This window comes from Takifugu flavidus, chromosome 2, assembly GCF_003711565.1.
Source record: "Takifugu flavidus isolate HTHZ2018 chromosome 2, ASM371156v2, whole genome shotgun sequence".
Classification (NCBI taxonomy): domain Eukaryota; kingdom Metazoa; phylum Chordata; class Actinopteri; order Tetraodontiformes; family Tetraodontidae; genus Takifugu; species Takifugu flavidus.
Window position 1 is genome coordinate 15,355,471 of NC_079521.1, and position 20,083 is coordinate 15,375,553.

At 44.0% G+C, this 20,083-nt stretch overlaps 3 protein-coding genes across 3 annotated transcripts; all 3 read right to left on the bottom strand.

The window, feature by feature from the left end:
* Positions 1–1,177: 1,177 nt before the first annotated feature.
* LOC130521834 (eukaryotic translation initiation factor 4 gamma 3-like) lies at positions 1,178–4,074 on the bottom strand. Its single transcript, XM_057025659.1, has 9 exons — positions 3,553–4,074; positions 3,336–3,467; positions 2,905–3,114; positions 2,658–2,762; positions 2,298–2,580; positions 2,076–2,215; positions 1,895–1,979; positions 1,565–1,702; positions 1,178–1,434 (listed from the first exon to the last, which is right to left on the bottom strand). Exons 1-9 carry the CDS (start codon positions 3,844–3,846, stop codon positions 1,286–1,288), a joined length of 1,536 nt encoding a protein of 511 aa, XP_056881639.1. The 5' UTR covers positions 3,847–4,074; the 3' UTR covers positions 1,178–1,285.
* A 1,657-nt stretch (positions 4,075–5,731) lies between these two features.
* Positions 5,732–9,120, bottom strand: LOC130521831 (eukaryotic translation initiation factor 4 gamma 3-like). Its single transcript, XM_057025654.1, has 9 exons — positions 8,406–9,120; positions 8,189–8,320; positions 7,759–7,968; positions 7,513–7,617; positions 7,153–7,435; positions 6,931–7,070; positions 6,750–6,834; positions 6,392–6,529; positions 5,732–6,261 (listed from the first exon to the last, which is right to left on the bottom strand). The coding sequence occupies exons 1-9, from the start codon at positions 8,739–8,741 to the stop codon at positions 6,113–6,115; spliced, it is 1,578 nt and encodes a 525-aa protein (XP_056881634.1). The 5' UTR covers positions 8,742–9,120; the 3' UTR covers positions 5,732–6,112.
* Positions 9,121–15,857: 6,737 nt separating this feature from the next.
* si:dkey-56m19.5 (proteoglycan 4) lies at positions 15,858–19,750 on the bottom strand. The gene is made up of 2 exons (XM_057025652.1): positions 19,530–19,750; positions 15,858–18,019 (listed from the first exon to the last, which is right to left on the bottom strand). Exon 2 carries the CDS (start codon positions 18,012–18,014, stop codon positions 16,377–16,379), a length of 1,638 nt encoding a protein of 545 aa, XP_056881632.1. The 5' UTR covers positions 18,015–18,019; positions 19,530–19,750; the 3' UTR covers positions 15,858–16,376.
* Between the last annotated feature and the right edge of the window lie 333 nt (positions 19,751–20,083).

The window sequence follows — 20,083 nt, forward strand, 5'->3', positions numbered from 1 at the left end:
AATTCAGACACACGGACAGACAGACACCACTTCATTGTTTCCTTCCAGCCTATGTAAACATGTCACAGTATTGCACAAGGCAGAGGCAGAGTTTCAAACTGTCGGACCCACAAGTGGGGGGAAAAAAGCAGCATTAATCACAGTTTATAGGGAGCATTGTTTTTGGATAAGATGAGACAAGATGAGATAAGATGAGATAAGATGAGATGAGATAAGAGACTTCTTTCTCCATAGCTGTCCTCTGCTGCCTGCCTTCGCTGCCTGTACAGTTCCTCCCCCCCCCCCCCCCCCCTCGCCGGTACGCTTTGAAGAACAACACAGGACGTCTCCTCTCAGAGTGTTTCAAATTCCGTGTTTCACAGCAGGCTGCGTCCTCTGCTCCCAACAATGGGGCATTGTTTGTTTTCCACCAAACCCTCCCATGACAAGGTAAGCAGGCTCAGACACAAAAACCTCGCGCACAGAAATGCGCACAATGCATGTACAGGTAATTCCATGTCGGGCTATGTTTTGGGCACATGCACGCACGCAGTCTTTGCGTTGTCTTTAAGCCTTTGTTGAGGAGCGCGTGCACTGAGGGTCACGAAAGAGTCAGTCGCTTGGACCTGCAGCCGCGCAGCTAATTTATGAAGGATAAGTCACTGTTGTTTTTTGAAAAGAAAATGATTGGAGGCCTTTCTGGGAGGTTTCCTGTGTCACAAGCACACACACACACACACACACACACTTGTAATTGTATGGATTACTATACACAAACACTATTTTTACATGTTTTGAGTTTACGTTTCTAATATTATGTATGATCGATGCCACATTGAGGCACAAGTGAAGCAATTGAATCCCCCCCCCCCACTTCCATCCCATTACATTAAGTTTGAGTGTAATGTTTTACTATCACTAAAAGAACAAATATAGGAAATACGCTCAAAATATCAGAATCTATTTTACTTTATATAGCACTTTATTTTATCATTAACCATTATAAACGATTAATACTTGTTAGAGATTGTGTTCTTTAGGTAGTTTTAGTGTAAATGTTTATAACTGTCTTGAAAATTCAACCTCAATAAACCAAAATTCCTTTAGAGAGTAAAACATGATGATCACAACAGGATAAATGGTGTTAGTCGGGACTATATTACCCAACTTCACTAAAACATAAATGATATTCAAGCACTTGTATTTGGAAATAAATTGAATTTTATTCAAAGACATGATATTACTGACAATGAAATAATGCAGATTTCTTTTTCTTTTTTTAAAGATTTTTTTGTGCTCCCCAACGTCAGTTGAAACGTCTGTTCGCCTCTTCGAGCATGGCGAAAAAGTTGCAGACGGATTTTGCAGAGACTGTGGATGACCTCCACTTAAAGTAGGTCTCGTCCTGGATGACTTCTTCATCCCATAGCACATCGAAAAACATCCGCAGCAGACCTACACGGACACACACCAGCAGAAATCACAGGAATGAGTCAATAGAAAAACACCACTGGCATCTGAATTTGTTGTTCAAAGTTAAAATGAACAAAGCCGTGACCGTCGAGGTGGATAGATGGACACTCACCATCAGGTTGGTCTATGTGGCCCACCAGCTGCTGCAGAACATTCAGGGCCAGCAGCTGCTTCTGGGCATCAGTGATGTATTTCTTTAAGAGGCTCACTCTGTCGAGCAGCTCATAGGTATTCAGGGTATAAACCCCACCTGACAACACAAACACTCTCTTCACACCACTGTAAAGAAGCCGAACACATCTAATCATGGACCATAAAGTGTCCCAGACTGGTTTTGTGCTCAGATAATGTAAAACAGACATCAATGTGGAGTAATGAATCATGTTATTGGACAGAAACAGGCTGAGTTTTCTGCCTCTATACGACGGTATAGAACACTTACAGTTAACAATGACTGATTGGCAGACCGCTCTCACCAAGGCCCTCACAAACCCCTCTGATGACCTCTGCCTGTAATTGAAGTTGTTCTGGGAGGGGGGAGAGGAACCTTTGTTAGTTTCATGCCTACAGTCACAATCTCTAGAGAAAAATCCAGTTTAAAGGTCATTCTCATCGGGAGTTACCTGGATCCACTCCTCTATTTTACCATTAACGGGTTTCTCCTGCAGGAGTCTTTTCAGTGCGCGATGCACTTCTTCTTCATTGCAGAGCCAAAAGGACTGTGATAAGGCTGCTGCCTGCTTTGGGGGGGTCTTCTGTTCAACTGCAAAGAGCAACAAGAAGTGAAAAACCCCATCCAGATGTTTAAAAATGCACCCAATCTTTTGGCTTTTTCAGTTATTTACCTGGTTTTTTGCTGATGCCATTACATGAGCTGCTGCCCAAATGGCCCTGCTGCTTCTTTTCTCCATTACAGTCGTGGCTGGATTTCTGATTCACCTTCTCAGGGATCACTTTCACATTAAAGGATTGGCGGCGATCTGCCAACCTGCCACCACCTCTTTGCTGTATGGTGGTTTGCCCTTTCTCGTACTGGAGCTGCTCCCTCTCTTCAGCCTGCTTCACCTCTTGGTGAAGCTGCTGAATGGTTTTTGGGCCTTGATCGTTCCTGCGGGGCACCCAGTTGTTCTGAGGGACACACATGAGATGTAATGAGAATTCAACTTGGAGACCATATTTATGATTTAACCATCAAAGAGTCTCACCTTTCTTAGGGCCACAATATCCTGTAACATGAATTTGATTCTTGGAGTCATCTTCTTCTCCTTTAGTAGGTAGCATATGTGGCAATAGTAGCTATTAAGTTTTGGCTAAAAGTAAGAAAATAAAAGTAAGAAAATAAGAGTCCCACTCATTCAGTTTATGCGTGGACAGTGTGTGTGTGTGTGTGTGTGTGTGTGTGTGTGTGTGTGTGTGTGTGTGTGTGTGTGTGTGTGTGTGTGCTCTCCTTACCCTCTCAGCTTCATTGTCCAGGCCTTTACCCACTATGGACAGTAACTTGCATAAACACTCCAGAGAGTCATCGCACTCATCCTTGATGAGTTTAACAATGCACGTGTGTATTATGGCCTCCCAGATCATCTTCAGCTTAAAAAGCTCTCCGATGAACCTCACGGTCCCCAGCAAACGCACGTGGGTCTTGTGTCTGGTCTGCTGCGGGTCCTTTGAGGGCAGATTTGCATGTATTTAACTTAGGTGAAACACTGTAAAGGTTACATTTAAGTGTGAGTTCAAAATCTAACTATTCTACCGTTCTTGCCAGTGGAGCAAGTGCAATTTTGTAGGAAAAAAAATTCTCACAAAAGGTGCATTTCTGAAGCTGAGCTTCAGTCCAATAATTGCGCTTGCATATTTCGTTCCGCTGTAGCTGTGCCGGTACTCACCTCTTGAGCAGCAGACACATTCTTTTCCTTTTCCTTCACTAGTCCTCTGTTCTCGAACTCCATCTGACACCTTGAGAGCAGACGTTTATGGAAGTAAACGAATCCATCGCTGCTCTGGGACGAGACCCTCAGCTGACGTGGGGAAGGTTTTGCATATCATTGACAATAATCTGGTCCAAATTCAACCAATCGTACAGACAAAGAATGCAGAGTTTACCTCCTTCAGGTGGTGGCACATTTGAGCATAGGTTGCGCTGTAGCTCTGCTCGGACAAAGCTTTGTCCACAACGAGCTCAACGACCGTGTTCAGCGTCTCCTCATCGTTGATGTTGAGCTCATCCACCTGTCTAATGAGGCTCTCAAACTTCTCAGGGGTGAACTTGTTGAGGATGCCCCGAAAAGTTCTGATGACCTTCTCAGATGCCCCTGCTGTCCGTCCATCTCCCTCGCCACCATGCTGGGAGCTGCTGAAGGAGGGAACCTGTCCTGCCCGGAAAACGTTGGTGTTCATAGTTGCACTCTGAAACCTATAATTTAGAATGACAAGTAAATTTATAGTGTCACATACAAATATGCCATTTTCTTTGAAGTGTTAAATGTTTTCGACTGAGGGAAAATTTCACCCTAAAGTTTCCATAATGGCCTGTTTTTTTGTTTGGTGCTTTGAATTAATTGAAGAATATGGGGGTGGCGGTAGCTGTTGGGGACTGGGCTGAGGAGCGGAGGGTTCTTGGTTCAGGCCCCAGTACAGCCAAAGCAAGGAAGGTAGGAGGGGAAGGTGTAAGAAGCACCGCCTAGTCAGAACACTGCCGAGGTACCCTTGAGCAAGGTACCAAACCCACAATAGCTCACATGTGATGAACTAAACTAGGGGTAAACACTGCCTTCGCCTACATGTGTGCCCTCCCCATGACCCCGAAAAGGTTAAAGCGGTCATGAAGATATGAGAATTTGAATACATTTGGTAAAAATGCTGAAGAAAAAAAAAAGTTCATAGTTTCAAGATGACTAAAAGTGCAGCCTTGTAAAAGCTCAGTGGCAGTTATCTTAAAACTATCAGAAAGGGGAGAGTTCACTCACTTGTTGTAGAAAATCAGTATTTGGACTGGAGTTTTGCTGGTTGATCCTTTTTAAATGTTACGATTAGCATTAAATGTTAATAATTTAGCAGGCACTTTGGTTTGGAGTAAACTTTACAAACCTTCGGTGGGATTTAATAATGTAGAAATTAGGTCTTATATGTAAGGTTTTTTACCTTTAATTCAATTTTTTTTTAAAACTCTCTTTCATGTTGAGACTTTGATCCTTTGACCTTTGATGACCTTTTTTTTTTGTGTGTGTTTCTGTGCTCTGTGCCTCTCCTCTCCTCTCCTCTCCTCTCCTCTCCTCCTCTCCTCTCCTCTCCTCTCCTCTCCTCCCCTCCTTCTCCTCTCCTTCTCCTTTTCCTCTTCCTCTCCTTTCCTCTCCTCTTCCCCTCCTCCTCCTCCTCCTTCTCCTTCTCCTCTCCTCTACCTCCCCTTCCCTCTACTTCTCCTCTCCTCTACCCCTCTCCTCTCCTCTCCTCTCCTACCTATCCTATCCTCTACCTGTCCTCCCCCTTCTCTCCTCTCTCTCTGCTCACCCCCCATCAGCAGGAGGGTCCCCCTACATGAGCCTGGTCCTGCTCAAGGTTTCTTCCTGTTAAAGGGGAGTTTTTCCTTGCCACTGTTGCTTGTCTGGGGTTAGGCCCTGGGATTCTGGAAAGCGCCTTGAAACAATTTTGATTGTATAAGACGCTATATAAATAAAGATTGATTGATTGATTGATGCGCTCTGTGACTCCGCCTCTCCAAGCAGTATCCCTCCCCCCAATCTGGCTTTGTGCGCATGCTTTGGTTCTAACAGTCAATCCTCCATCTACTTTGTTCTTTAGAAGTGATCTTGCTCTCATCAGTTTTATTCCATTAATCAAACCAAATTCATTTCTACTGTGTCCATAAAGAATTCCACAGGTCTAAAACCAACTCATCTGTGTTAAATTTGAATTGCAGCAGTTGTGAAGCATGTGGCAAACTGCAGACACACATGTTTCAGGCTGCGAACATTGGTGTGAATTGGTTTGAAGGTGATTGTAAAATACAATGTAACTTTAACTGGACTCAGGGTGACATGAGTATAGATTTCTGGGCTTGTCAGTGGTTGACCGGGCCACGATAATGGAAAATCACTGAAATGATTACTGAGTAACCTAGTCTGGATAGATTTTACACAAACACTATTTTTACATGTTTTGAGTTTACGTTTCTAATATTATGTATGATCGATGCCACATTGAGGCACAAGTGAAGAAATTGAATCCCCCCCCCACTTCCATCCCATTACATTAAGTTTGAGTGTAATGTTTTACTATCACTAAAAGAACAAATATAGGAAATACGCTCAAAATATCTGAATCTATTTTACTTTATATAGCACTTTATTTTATCATTAACCATTATAAACGATTAATACTTGTTAGAGATTGTGTTCTTTAGGTAGTTTTAGTGTAAATGTTTATAACTGTCTTGAAAATTCAACCTCAATAAACCAAAATTCCTTTAGAGAGTAAAACATGATGATCACATCAGGATAAATGGTGTTAGTCGGGACTATATTACCCAACTTCACTAAAACATAAATGATATTCAAGCACTTGTATTTGGAAATAAATTGAATTTTATTCAAAGACATGATATTACTGACAATGAAATAATGCAGATTTCTTTTTCTTTTTAAAGATTTTTTTGTGCTCCCCAACGTCAGTTGAAACGTCTGTTCGCCTCTTCGAGCATGGCGAAAAAGTTGCAGACGGATTTTGCAGAGACTGTGGATGACCTCCACTTAAAGTAGGTCTCGTCCTGGATGACTTCTTCATCCCATAGCACATCGAAAAACATCCGCAGCAAACCTACACGGACACACACCAGCAGAAATCACAGGAATGAGTCAATAGAAAAACACCACTGGCATCTGAATTTGTTGTTCAAAGTTAAAATGAACAAAGCCGTGACCGTCGAGGTGGATAGATGGACACTCACCATCAGGTTGGTCTATGTGGCCCACCAGCTGCTGCAGAACATTCAGGGCCAGCAGCTGCTTCTGGGCATCAGTGATGTATTTCTTTAAGAGGCTCACTCTGTCGAGCAGCTCATAGGTATTCAGGGTATAAACCCCACCTGACAACACAAACACTCTCTTCACACCACTGTAAAGAAGCCGAACACATCTAATCATGGACCATAAAGTGTCCCAGACTGGTTTTTGCTCAGCTACAGTGGAGTAATGACATGTTACAGACATCTGATACGTGTAAAGACACTCATCATGTATATACTAATTGAACATCAACATACTCACATCAAACTATCCTCGACTATCACGGTATAGAACACTCACAGTTAACAATGACTGATTGGCAGACTGCTCTCACCAAGGCCCTCACAAACCCCTCTGATGACCTCTGCCTGTAATTGAAGTTGTTCTGGGAGGGGGGAGAGGAACCTTTGTTAGTTTCATGCCTACAGTCACAATCTCTAGAGAAAAATCCAGTTTAAAGGTCATTCTCATCGGGAGTTACCTGGATCCACTCCTCTATTTTACCATTAACGGGTTTCTCCTGCAGGAGTCTTTTCAGTGCTCGATGCACTTCTTCTTCATTGCAGAGCCAAAAGGACTGTGATAAGGCTGCTGCCTGCTTTGGGGGGGTCTTCTGTTCAACTGCAAAGAGCAACAAGAAGTGAAAAACCCCATCCAGATGTTTAAAAATGCACCCAATCTTTTGGCTTTTTCAGTTATTTACCTGGTTTTTTGCTGATGCCATTACATGAGCTGCTGCCCAAATGGCCCTGCTGCTTCCTTTCTCCATTACAGTCGCGGCTGGAGATCTGATTCACCTTCTCAGGGATCACTTTCACATTAAAGGATTGGCGGCGATCTGCCAACCTGCCACCACCTCTTTGCTGTATGGTGGTTTGCCCTTTCTCGTACTGGAGCTGCTCCCTCTCTTCAGCCTGCTTCACCTCTTGGTGAAGCTGCTGAATGGTTTTTGGGCCTTGATCGTTCCTGCGGGGCACCCAGTTGTTCTGAGGGACACACATGAGATGTAATGAGAATTCAACTTGGAGACCATATTTATGATTTAACCATCAAAGAGTCTCACCTTTCTTAGGGCCACAATATCCTGTAACATGAATTTGATTCTTGGAGTCATCTTCTTCTCCTTTAGTAGGTAGCATATGTGGCAATAGTAGCTATTAAGTTTTGGCTAAAAGTAAGAAAATAAAAGTAAGAAAATAAGAGTCCCACTCATTCAGTTTATGCGTGGACAGTGTGTTTGTGTGTGTGTGTGTGTGTGTGGTGTGTGTGTGTGTGTGGGTGTGTGGTGTGTGTGTGTGGCTCTCCTTACCCTCTCAGCTTCATTGTCCAGGCCTTTACCCACTATGGACAGTAACTTGCATAAACACTCCAGAGAGTCATCGCACTCATCCTTGATGAGTTTAACAATGCACGTGTGTATTATGGCCTCCCAGATCATCTTCAGCTTAAAAAGCTCTCCGATGAACCTCACGGTCCCCAGCAAACGCACGTGGGTCTTGTGTCTGGTCTGCTGCGGGTCCTTTGAGGGCAGATTTGCATGTATAACTTAGGTGAAACACTGTAAAGGTTACATTTAAGTGTGAGTTCAAAATCTAACTATTCTACCGTTCTTGCCAGTGGAGCAAGTGCAATTTTGTAGGAAAAAAAAGTTCTCACAAAAGGTGCATTTCTGAAGCTGAGCTTCAGTCCAATAATTGCGCTTGCATATTTCGTTCCGCTGTAGCTGTGCCGGTACTCACCTCTTGAGCAGCAGACACATTGTTTTCCTTTTCCTTCACTAGTCCTCTGTTCTCGAACTCCATCTGACACCTTGAGAGCAGACGTTTATGGAAGTAAACGAATCCATCGCTGCTCTGGGACGAGACCCTCAGCTGATGTAGGAAAGGTTTTGCATATCATTGACAATAATCTGGTCCAAATTCAACCAATCGTACAGACAAAGAATGCAGAGTTTACCTCCTTCAGGTGGTGGCACATTTGAGCATAGGTTGCGCTGTAGCTCTGCTCGGACAAAGCTTTGTCCACAACGAGCTCAACGACCGTGTTCAGTGTCTCCTCATCGTTGATGTTGAGCTCATCCACCTGTCTAATGAGGCTCTCAAACTTCTCAGGGGTGAACTTGTTGAGGATGCCCCGAAAAGTTCTGATGACCTTCTCAGATGCCCCTGCTGTCCGTCCATCTCCCTCGCCACCATGCTGGGAGCTGCTGAAGGAGGGAACCTGTCCTGGTCGGAAAACGTTGGTGTTCATAGTTGCACTCTGAAACCACAAGAAAAAACAAAAAACAAACATTTGCTATAATTTAGAATGACAAGTAAATTTATAGTGTCACATACAAATATGCCATTTTCTTTGAAGTGTTAAATGTTTTCGACTGAGGGAAAATTTCACCCTAAAGTTTCCATAATGGCCTGTTTTTTTGTTTGGTGCTTTGAATTAATTGAAGAATATGGGGGTGGCGGTAGCTGTTGGGGACTGGGCTGAGGAGCGGAGGGTTCTTGGTTCAGGCCCCAGTACAGCCAAAGCAAGGAAGGTAGTAGGGGAAGGTGTAAGAAGCACCGCCTAGTCAGAACACTGCCGAGGTACCCTTGAGCAAGGTACCAAACCCACAATAGCTCACATGTGATGAACTAAACTAGGGGTAAACACTGCCTTCGCCTACATGTGTGCCCTCCCCATGACCCCGAAAAGGTTAAAGCGGTCATGAAGATATGAGAATTTGAATACATTTGGTAAAAATGCTGAAGAAAAGAAAAAAGTTCATAGTTTCAAGATGACTAAAAGTGCAGCCTCGTAAAAGCTCAGTGGCAGTTATCTTAAAACTATCAGAAAGGGGAGAGTTCACTCACTTGTTGTAGAAAATCAGTATTTGGACTGGAGTTTTGCTGGTTGATCCTTTTTAAATGTTACGATTAGCATTAAATGTTAATAATTTAGCAGGCACTTTGGTTTGGAGTAAACTTTACAAACCTTCGGTGGGATTTAATAATGTAGAAATTAGGTCTTATATGTAAGGTTTTTTACCTTTAATTCAATTTTTTTTAAAACTCTCTTTCATGTTGAGACTTTGATCCTTTGACCTTTGATGACCTTTTTTTTTGTGTGTGTTTCTGTGCTCTGTGCCTCTCCTCTCCTCTCCTCTCCTTTCCTCTCCTCTCCTCTCCTCTCCTCTCTCTTTCCCCCCTCCTCTCCTCCTTCTCCTTCTCCTCTCTCCTCTACCTCCCCTTCCCTCTACTTTCCTCCTCTCCTCTACCTCTCCTCTCCTCTCCTCTCCTACCTATCCTATCCTCCCCCCTTCTCCCCCCCCCTCTCTCTCTGCTCACCCCCCCATCAGCAGGAGGGTCCCCTACATGAGCCTGGTCCTGCTCAAGGTTTCTTCCTGTTAAAGGGGAGTTTTTCCTTGCCACTGTTGCTTGTCTGGGGTCAGGCCCTGGGATTCTGGAAAGCGACTTGAAACAATTTTGATTGTATAAGACGCTATATAAATAAAGATTGATTGATTGATTGATGCGCTCTGTGACTCCGCCTCTCCAAGCAGTATCCCTCCCCCCAATCTGGCTTTGTGCGCATGCTTTGGTTCTAACAGTCAATCCTCCATCTACTTTGTTCTTTAGAAGTGATCTCGCTCTCATCAGTTTTATTCCATTAATCAAACCAAATTCATTTCTACTGTGTCCATAAAGAATTCCACAGGTCTAAAACCAACTCATCTGTGTTAAATTTGAATTGCAGCAGTTGTGAAGCATGTGGCAAACTGCAGACACACATGTTTCAGGCTGCGGACATTGGTGTGAATTTGTTTGAAGGTGATTGTAAAATACAATGTAACTTTAACTGGACTCAGGGTGACATGAGTATAGATTTCTGGGCTTGTCAGTGGTTGACCGGGCCACGATAATGGAAAATCACTGAAATGATTACTGAGTAACCTAGTCTGGATAGATTTTATGTTAGGGTCTAAAGGCAGCAGAACTGGTTCAGTCAGGTATTAAGTAACTTTATATGCAACTATATATGTCTTAAGAAGGAGTTGTACAGTAATCTGAAGATCCTAAATCTATTTGACCTACATATTTGGGTTTAAAACCCATCAACTTAAATAATTTAAATACCCCAAACTTACATTTTAATCTTCAGTGTTTCAGCTCATATTTGATCTAAATTAGTGACACAGTGTCATCGACTGAACTGTCAGCCGTCCCTGTAGAACTAGCTGTTTTATTTATTCGCCTGCCAGACTTTCTGCAGATCTTCCACTGCCTGCATGGTGGACATATGGCAAAGCCGCAGGCCTGGGGCATCATGGTGGGCGGAGGCTTACTGGGCGCTGTGCGTATGATAGTGACCGTAAAGTGTGTGTGTTTGTGCGTGCTTGCTTGCATGCATGTGTGTGGTATAACAAATTTAAAGGATTTAATGAGGCGTGCGAGGGGTCAGCAACAGAAGGAGGACTCAGCACTTGCCCAGTGGTGCCCCGTAAGTAAATCTGAGGGGGGGGGGGGCTGTCAGGGTTTGAAGCCATTGTTCTTGTATAATGAGCCTCCCACCCACACAACCCACACTTTCCATCTTACTCCTTTTGTTCTCTCCACTCACTTTACTTAAGATTTCCTTTCATATCGGCAGGCTTTTATGAGTGTAGAGTCTCTATAAAAACCTTGTGCTCGTGGGTGTGTGTGTATGTACATGTGCATTTGTGTTCTATAGTTTCCTTTTCTTTTGCTCATTCTTACCAAATGATAAAATCAGTATTATATTTGCACACATCGCAATCGATCCACAGTATGCTGAATCCTTCTTAGGTGGAGACTTCCTCTTTTGTTATAATATTATTTATTCTAAAATTATATATATAATTTTCTTTAAATTTATGGTGAAAAACCTAACAATTTCCCCAGTGTTGTTATTGTTGATGGTTTAAATGTGTCACAAACCTTTCTTTGTGCTTGATTTGAGTATCTGGCTCTACATTTCCCACTGTCTTGCTGACGTGACTGGAAGCAAAAAGCTGAGATGAAAACCCGTCACAGCATTTCAGCGTCTCTCACAGTTTAACAACTGTTGACAAGCCAAGACAAAGAAGCCTGTACAGCCCATGTAAAATAATATTCAGGTTTAGTCGTGCGTGAATGTTAAGCTGCGCTCCCTTTTCCCCCAGTTCATCTCTGTCTTTTCTGGAGTTTATTTTTCCGATGGTTCTGTCCATGTCTCCTTGGTAATATCTTGAACTTGGTGACGATACTTTAAGGCATTCTGGTACGTTCATGTAAATCTGTCACTGTTTTCCACATGCCTGCAGCAGATGAACTGCGGGCTGTTATGTCTAATATGCTCCCCTCCCGCTTGTCACGGAACAAAACAAAATACAATCTGAAGTGGAATTGGGCGTAAACTGGGATCATACAAAAGGATCAGTGATCGTATTAGTAATTCTGGATGCCTTCCTGCACACAATAATGCTGCATGGCTGTGTTCATATTGTTTTGCTGCCTGTTGCCTAAGATGAAACTTAGTGACTGAAGTTGAACTGTCAAAAACACTATTTTCACCTCTGAACTATAATATTAAATATTTCATTCATTATGATGTGTATTTCATAGCAGAAAAATGCTAAATGTTAGTTGACAGCTGCACTTGGCAGGAGGCAGACAAGCAGACACAGGCCTCCAAATCTGTCAGGACCATCATCAGGATTAACTTCATCTGAATCACCACCGATCGCATCTGAGTGTTTGCGTTGTTCCTTATTTATAAAATCTGCACATTTATTCATGTAATAAGACTAATATTTGCATGTGAAAATGACAGAAAATGTACACAGATGCTGAGACGGGTGGACGCGTCGCTTCGACAGGTCGGACATTTTGCAGACTCCTCCTGAGGAATGACGAGCGTCTCGCCCTAAATCTAAATACGATTTCTGTGCAGCGCTTCTCAGACCCGTTTACCTTTAACCCTGTCAGATTTGTCCTTGTCTCTGCCATCTTTTGCTAGAGGTCACTTCATTCCGTGTTTAAATAATTCACCCCGGGGCCGTGTACAGTAGCTGCCTTAAGCAAGCAGCAGCTTTGATTTAGCTCCGTCACCAGAAACACAATGAAGGTCATTTTTTCCCAGCGGGCGCTTCCCTGCAGCCGCGGTGGCTGGAGCTGTAACAATTTCACAACAGTAATTCTATTGCAGAGGAAAAAATACTCTTGTTGTTTAATAAAAATTGACAGCCAGAAGTGCATTTGTGTCTCGGTCTCTTTTTTTTGTCATATTAAATAAAGATTTTTTCAAGTTTCCTGTAAAAGCAAATCTAATCTCACTCTGCACACCATGTTTTGAATTTTATTATTGACCCAATGAGACCTTATTCTGTGTGTGTGTGTGTGTGTATGTGCACATGTGTGTGTGTGTGTGTGTGTGTGTTGTGAAGTTCTATTTTTTGCAGCAACCCTTAAAAGTGAATGATTGCCAATCAAGTCACCTGTATCAGTAGAGGATCCTGAAACCTGGCATTAATCACTCTGTGTGTGTGTGTGTGTGCGTGTGTGTGTGTGTGTGTGTGTGTGGTGTGTGTGTGTGTGTGTGTGTGTGTGTGTGTGTGTGTGGTGTGTGTGTGTTGGGGGGTGTTTCTGGGATTGTGTCTTTGGCAGTGGACGCATATGATAAACAGCAATAAATCCACTGAACAGTAAATCTTTTCAAGGATGCTAATGTTCACAGAAGGTAGAGGGAGGGAGGGGGTGGGGGGTGGGCAGCTGTAAAGTGCTCACTCAGTACAGCAGCTGCATCAGCAAAGACATCATCTGTGTGTGTGTGTGTGTGTGTGTGTGTGTGTGTGTGTGTTGGGAGCAGTGGCTGATGGGCTCTTTGAGCAGACAAAGGGGAATCACCTCTCAGTGCCCATTAGGCAAACCTCATGGATCAATATTGATTCTCGCTCCACCACCGAGCTCCCTCTAGGCTTCTACCCTTCCTGATGCGATGGCAGCATCGGTGTCCAGATGGAGGGATTCAGGGGAGGGAAGCAGGGAGAAAAAGGCTGAAAAGATTTACAAAGACTGGCGAGGCCACATTAATGCTGATAATGTGTCCCAAACAGAAAGAAAAAAGTGAAAGACAGACTGAGCCGGGAAGAAAGGGAGAAAGAGAAAAGTCCTAATTTGTGTGGAGACACTTTAAACCAGGGGATGAATTCATAGAAAGTGTCCTGCCCTTTCAGCATCAGTTACTCTGTGCAGATTCTCTGGTGGGGAATTATGGGGGAATGTAGAGAGGAAGTCTGTGCAACCATTATTAAAAATGTCTGTGTGTGTGTGTGTGTGTGTGTGTGTGTGTGTGTGTGTGTGTGTGTGTGTGTGTCTGGCTGCTTTCCCGTCTGAGTTAAAGAAATGACTTACTTGGTTTTACACTTGGAGTATCTTCCCTGTTCTTCTTCTCTAACTTCCTCTTGGCCTGATAATAAAGACGACTCAGCTGTTTAAATTTCTCTACTAATTTCTTTTTCATTTACCCAGACGGCTGAGTGAATGGAATGGAGGCAATGTCTCAAGGGTTTTAGGAGGCTGGACTCGCTTCACACGCTCGCGCCTGTTTATGTCAGTGTTATTCTTGATGTACACTAAGAGGCGCATTCTCAGACGCACACCCAGTGCTAAATTTGATTAATCCAAAAGCTCTAAAGAGGCCAAATGGCCTTTAAAAACAGATAAATTAAATAGCACATCAGGGTGATTCATGCAGGCTCACCTTTTCAACATGGCCCCAAATGGCCCTGTGTATTTATACAAAGCATTTCAGTCTCCAAGAAATTCATGAGAGTCATTCCAGAACTGGATCTTTAAATAGCTTGAATATAATTGAGCTCGGACCAATTTATCGGCCGTGTCATTATTATTTTATAATGACACTGTGTATGCAACACTGTTACATTCATTCTGAATGTGACAACAGACAAACCTTTGTTGGTGAGTGGTTTGGGAATTGGTTTAGCTTTTGGATTTACTTCACGTTCTTGTTCCTCAAAGGCATCAGAGAACGCGGAGCTGGAACACAGTCGAGCTTTGTGCAGGAGCTTGCTTATAGAGCTCATAGTGTCAGGGTATCCAGGCAGTGCAGCTGGCCTTCCACAACCATGCAACTTTACAATCGAGATGCTAAAGACAGAGTCCCTGTCCCCCCCCCCCACCCCCCACGCCCACATGGACATTGCAGAAGAAAAGTAAAACCCCTGCAGCACAGGCCAGGATTCACAGATTCCGTGACATTCTTGCACTGCTGGTGAAGGCAGAAGCTAGAATAACAAATACATCAACCTTCTCATGCAACCTTGTTAATATTTCATCACGTTGTTACCAATACTGTCGCAAGTTTCCCCCATGCCGTCGCCTGTTAGTTTTCAGTAGATTTCAGTGAGTTGAATAGGTTTTAAACAGATGCGACATGACAGGAATTCACGACTCTTAAGTGACTGTCTTGTTTGTTGTTTCTTTCATTTTCTGGGCAAGGGGAATACTGTCAAGTTCATAGGCTGGGGACTCAAACCCACAACATTCCTCTCTGAAATTTGTGGTCGTGGAAACACCACTATGTAGCTGCTTCAATGTGAGGTCTACATTATCATTAGCACATCTGCTTTTCTGCTTCGACCTTGGGTGAAAATATCATTCTCCTCCCCTTGTTAATCTACGAGCACTAGCGCCTTCGTGCAAAAGACCCTTTTATCTTGGGCGTTAGCGCGAGGGGCAGGCGTGGCGGCATTCTGCAGGCAGGCGTCACAACGATGTCAGATCATTTTCACCACTGCCAATTACCACCCATATAACCCCGATTTATCCTGCGGAATCAGGTGTTAATATGTAAAAAAGTCCACGTCCTATTCCAGCATCTGTGTTTTCATCTTTGCAGTTTCAAGACTCTCAGTGATACCCCAGAACACCCCTCCCCCCCTTCCCTTTTCTATGCCTCTTGCAAGCATTCCTGCCCCTCCCCCTCTTGCTGGTATGAATCTAAGAAACGTTGCTGGTGGCGGTGGTGGTGGGGAGTTCTGTTGTATGCAAACCACAGGCATGACAATATGTGGAAAATCATGTTTCGACCATACGTAACATAACATGCAAGGTAACATCGACATGTGTGCACGTGCAGCCTGTGACCCAGGGGGTGTTGCTCTTTGTAAATATTAATTAATAATGAGTATTTACCCTCGCAGTGGGTGTCAACAAGTGATTTTAGAATTACAGATGGCTTGTCTGCTCTCACACGATACAGTGGCGAAATTAGCTCAGAAAAAGTCTGTAGCCTTTTTGTTTTTTTTAACCCATGACTTAAAACCATTAACCACACTAACTCCATTTCTCAGAACCTTGTAATGTTGCTGATGATGAGAAAAGTGTAAAAAGAAAAGAAATGATCACCGTGGGCTATAACACTCCACTTTTATTCTCTGTTCTGCACAATCAGTTTAAAATGAACAATCTTCCCTATAATTGCCGCTATAAAAGGCCAAGCCATTTGTCCCTGCTTATAATAATAGAAATGATATAAGACATTCTAAATCAGATAACATACTAAGAATGAATATTGTTCCAAGAAACTGCAAAAAGTCCGATTTATTAATTTCACTCAGGTATACATACTTAACGTCTGGTATTTTCACTGTCCAGCCTCACTGTCTCCATCCTAGTCCCAGGTCTCCTCTTTGCACTTCCCCGTTCTCTCTGTCTCTCTTTCTCTTCCTCTTTCTTTTGTTCATTACACATCTTCCATTATCAAGTGGTTGTTTGATTGTTTTGGTTACTCAAAGCATCCTTGTACCTGAGTCACCACAGTAGGTTTGACAGTGATTACAGCGTTCCAAAGAGGCTAGCTGTTCTGGTGATGCCTTCACAGCTCTCTGCCAACGCAGGATTCCACGGTATCCACGCTCATTTCAGAGGCTCAGACAGCCTGGGTGACCTCGTTGCTGTCGGGGACGGTGATTGGCTCCCCCTGGACATCTTCGTTGAGGTTCACCTCCTTCTTCAGTTCACAATCGCTCTGCTTCGTGATTAGCACCTCCTCTGGCTTTTCGCCTCCGTTAACGATCTCAGAATTTGTGCAATCTCCATTGACAGCTGGGCGTGCTTCTGCCACATCCTCTACGCAGGTGGGGCTCTCTACATTTCCATTCTCCATCTTGTTCTCTACTTCCTGGTCCTGACGAGACTCCTCTTCCGTGGATGCCGCAGCGACGGCTTCAGATTGGGGCGGAATTGTGCAGGCAGATGTCGCCTCAGGGATGGCGATGTCGGGGGCAGCCTCTTCTTCCTTTTGAGCCGCTGCCACATCAGTGCTAGGGTCTTCTGCAGGCTTATCGGCGGGGAGCTCTTCTGGGGACATCTCCAAGTCCTCAAGTGCTTCTGCTTTCCCATGTTCAGGTCCTGTGATCTCAGGTGTCTCTGGTAGAGATTCGGCCTTTAGTTCTGGCTCTGGTACGGACCCCTGCTCTGGCTCTGGCTCTGCAGCCTGCTCTGGTTCCTGCTGCGGTGGCACTTCAGGCTCTGGTTCTTGCACTGGTTCTGGTGGGTTCTTCTCCAATAATGTTTCTGCTGTTAGCTTGGGTTCTTGTTCGTTAATAGGGACGGCATCAACACAGGACACCAACTCAGCGACAGTTTCTGGTGCCACCTCTGGGCTGGCAGGAACATCTGGCTCTACAACAGATGTTTCATTTGCATTAGTTGCTTCTTCAAGACAGGGTGCAGCTGGAGTCTCTAATTCAGGCACTTGTTCCACTGATGCACGCTCCTCAACAACTTGTACTGTTTCCTGTGGTTCTTCTAATTTTGCAACTGGTTCAACTTCTACCATAAATGGTTCTGCTAATGGAACTGGTTCCTCTGCTGCTGCAGGTGGTTCTGCTGCTGTGGCTGTTTCCACAGCTGCTATAACTGGCTCTTCTATTACAGCGGCAGCTGGTTTTTCTTCTGCTGCAGTTGGTTCTGCTGCTATGACTGTTTCTATGGCTGGTTCTTCTGCTACCACAGCTGGTTTCTCTTCTACTGTAGATGGTTCTGCTGCTACAGATGTTTCCACTGCTGCTATGACTGGTTCTTCTACTACCGGAGCTGTTTCTTCTGGTGCTGTAGGTGGTTCTGCTGCTACAGATGTTTCCACTGCTGCTGTGACTGGTTCTTCTGTGACTGCAGTTGGTTCCTCTGCTGTTGCAGGTTTCGGTGGCTCTGCTGTCGCTGCAACTTGTTCTTCTGCTGCTGTGGATGGTTTTGCTGTTGAAGCTGGTTCCTCTGTGGCAGCAGACAGTTCCACTGCTGGATCTTCTCTCTTTTCTGCTGCTGCAGATGCTTCCTCAGCTGCAGCAGGTTTTTCCACGTCTGCAGATGCCTCCGCTGGAGACGCAGCTGATTCTTCGGGTGCAGATTTGGCCACTTCTGGTGTGGCTTCCGTCGTTGCACTGGGCGCCTCGGCTGCATCTTCTACATTTTTGGCTTCCACTTTAACTGACTCCTGTGCATCCTTAGTCTGCTTCGGGTCACTCACATCATATGTCTTCTTCTTCTTGCCAAGTTTGCCTCCCATGGTGTCTAAAGAAAGAAAGGAATAAAATCATTTTCAAAATCATGTTCCGACCCTTCAAGCAATGATAAACATCAGGCTCAAAGCCTCCAATTCACCAAACCAATATATGTAAACACCAAGGCAACCTAAGAATGTTCTGGTATTCAAATGTACCACATTTATATTAATATGAGCAAATGACTTGAATTAGCAGCTCCTACGCGGCCAAATACAGTCTGGCCTGAAAACAAACGGAAATTCATGGGAACCTCATTGAGATCAAACAGCATGTGAACTCTCTACCCTTGATGGAATGTAGAGTAAGGCTCGGTGCCAAAAAGAGAGAGAGAAAAAAGGCCAGACCTGAAATCTGAACATCTATCATGTTTGTATTCTTCTGAAACAACACCAAGATCCATTGATCAAGCCAACAGGGTTTATTCATATTATTACAATGCCCAACGGGGTCTCAAACGTGGATAAACTGCCCAGACCTACAATGACACGGGCAACACCAAGGCTGCAGGAACCAAAATACTCACTTTGATCAAGTGTAGCTCTGTTTTATTGATGTGATAGTTGCATTAGAGGAAGATTGCCACAGTGTTACTTCCTTTCAGTAAAAATAGGGAACTGGAAGTCCAGCATTGTCTCAATCACTGCTGACACGGTCTAACTCAGGCCATGTCGACAACATCACAAAAATCCGTGACCTGTCCATAATGCACCCCAGTCTGGTTTAAACCCTAATCCTCCACATATTTATACGGTTAACATTGTTTTTCATTTTGCAATTTTTTACACCAAAAGCAAGGTGGCGCTGTTGCTCGTGGGCAGTATTTCAAGCAGGGACAGTAAGTACAGACTCCAGCCTCCAGACAATGGAAAGAAGCATGTGCCGGCAACAAAGGACGGATCCCCAGCAGCTCACTGACTAAAGTGGTGGGCTGAACTGGGAGAAATGGTGGCTGGATGGTGCAGATGGTGGTAATATTGTGTTAGTGCCGCTTTCCTGTGGAGTTACACTTTAGAATTATGCACAGTAGAGTGACAAAAAGCTGATGGGTCTCCATCCCCCATCCCCTCCCACCCACCCACCCACCCAGCCCTTCTTCTCTCAGCTGCTCTCCCTTTTTTTTGTTCATGGTTTTCGCAGAAAATGTCCTCTCACGCAGCACATTCGAACGAAATACAAATCCAGCCCAGAGCAAAAATAAAGGACAAGGTCAAAATATCACAAGAACTTCGCTGTGGCTGCATTTCAACAGATTTAATTTGTCTGGTCTACTTAATATTCCAAAGAAAAAAAAAAAAAAGGGGGGGGGGGGGGGTCAAACTGAGCAGCTGAATAAAGGGAAAATGGGGAAAATTGTGTTTGATGTCATCTTGAAATGATCAATTTCACACAAGGACAAAGAACTACAAGCTTGCTTTCTTTCTTTCTTCTTTCTTTCTTTCTTTCTTTCTTTCTTTCTTTCTTTCTTTCTTTTTCTTTCTTTCTGTCTTTTAAATCAGTGAAACTATGATGTGACCGACCTGTATTTCAGAGGAGAGAGTGATCACTCTTGCTTCTTGTCCGGGCTCCGGATGGAAGTGATAAAGCTTCAGCGTGACAGCTGCGGATTCCGCCCCTGAGCTGCAGGCTGGGACTGTGCAGAAGTGGGGAGCGCCTCTCACGGTTCTCCAGACATCTGTCGCTTTCACAGTCCCGCTCCTCCGTTGCTCCGTCTGCAAATCCTTGCCCTCCCAATCTTTAACCCCTCCTCTCCCACACACCCATCCGCTCAGTTTCTCCCCACAAGGCGATTATGAGCAATCTGCCATTAAATTACAGTCACGGCAGGTGTTTTTAGTTGTATTAAACCATCGGCGAAATGCTCAAAGCCTCCTCGATATCCTTATAACTGTATAAAAAGTGGAACATTTATCTAGAGAATACCCGAGAATGTTTTGGGGTATTTTGTATCTATTATAATCTGGATTTTCTGGGAATCAATGGCACCATACCGAACTAATCCGGAAAACATTTACAACTTGATGATCACCCCCTTCCCGGATCTTGAGATGCAAATTTTGATGCAAAGATATCT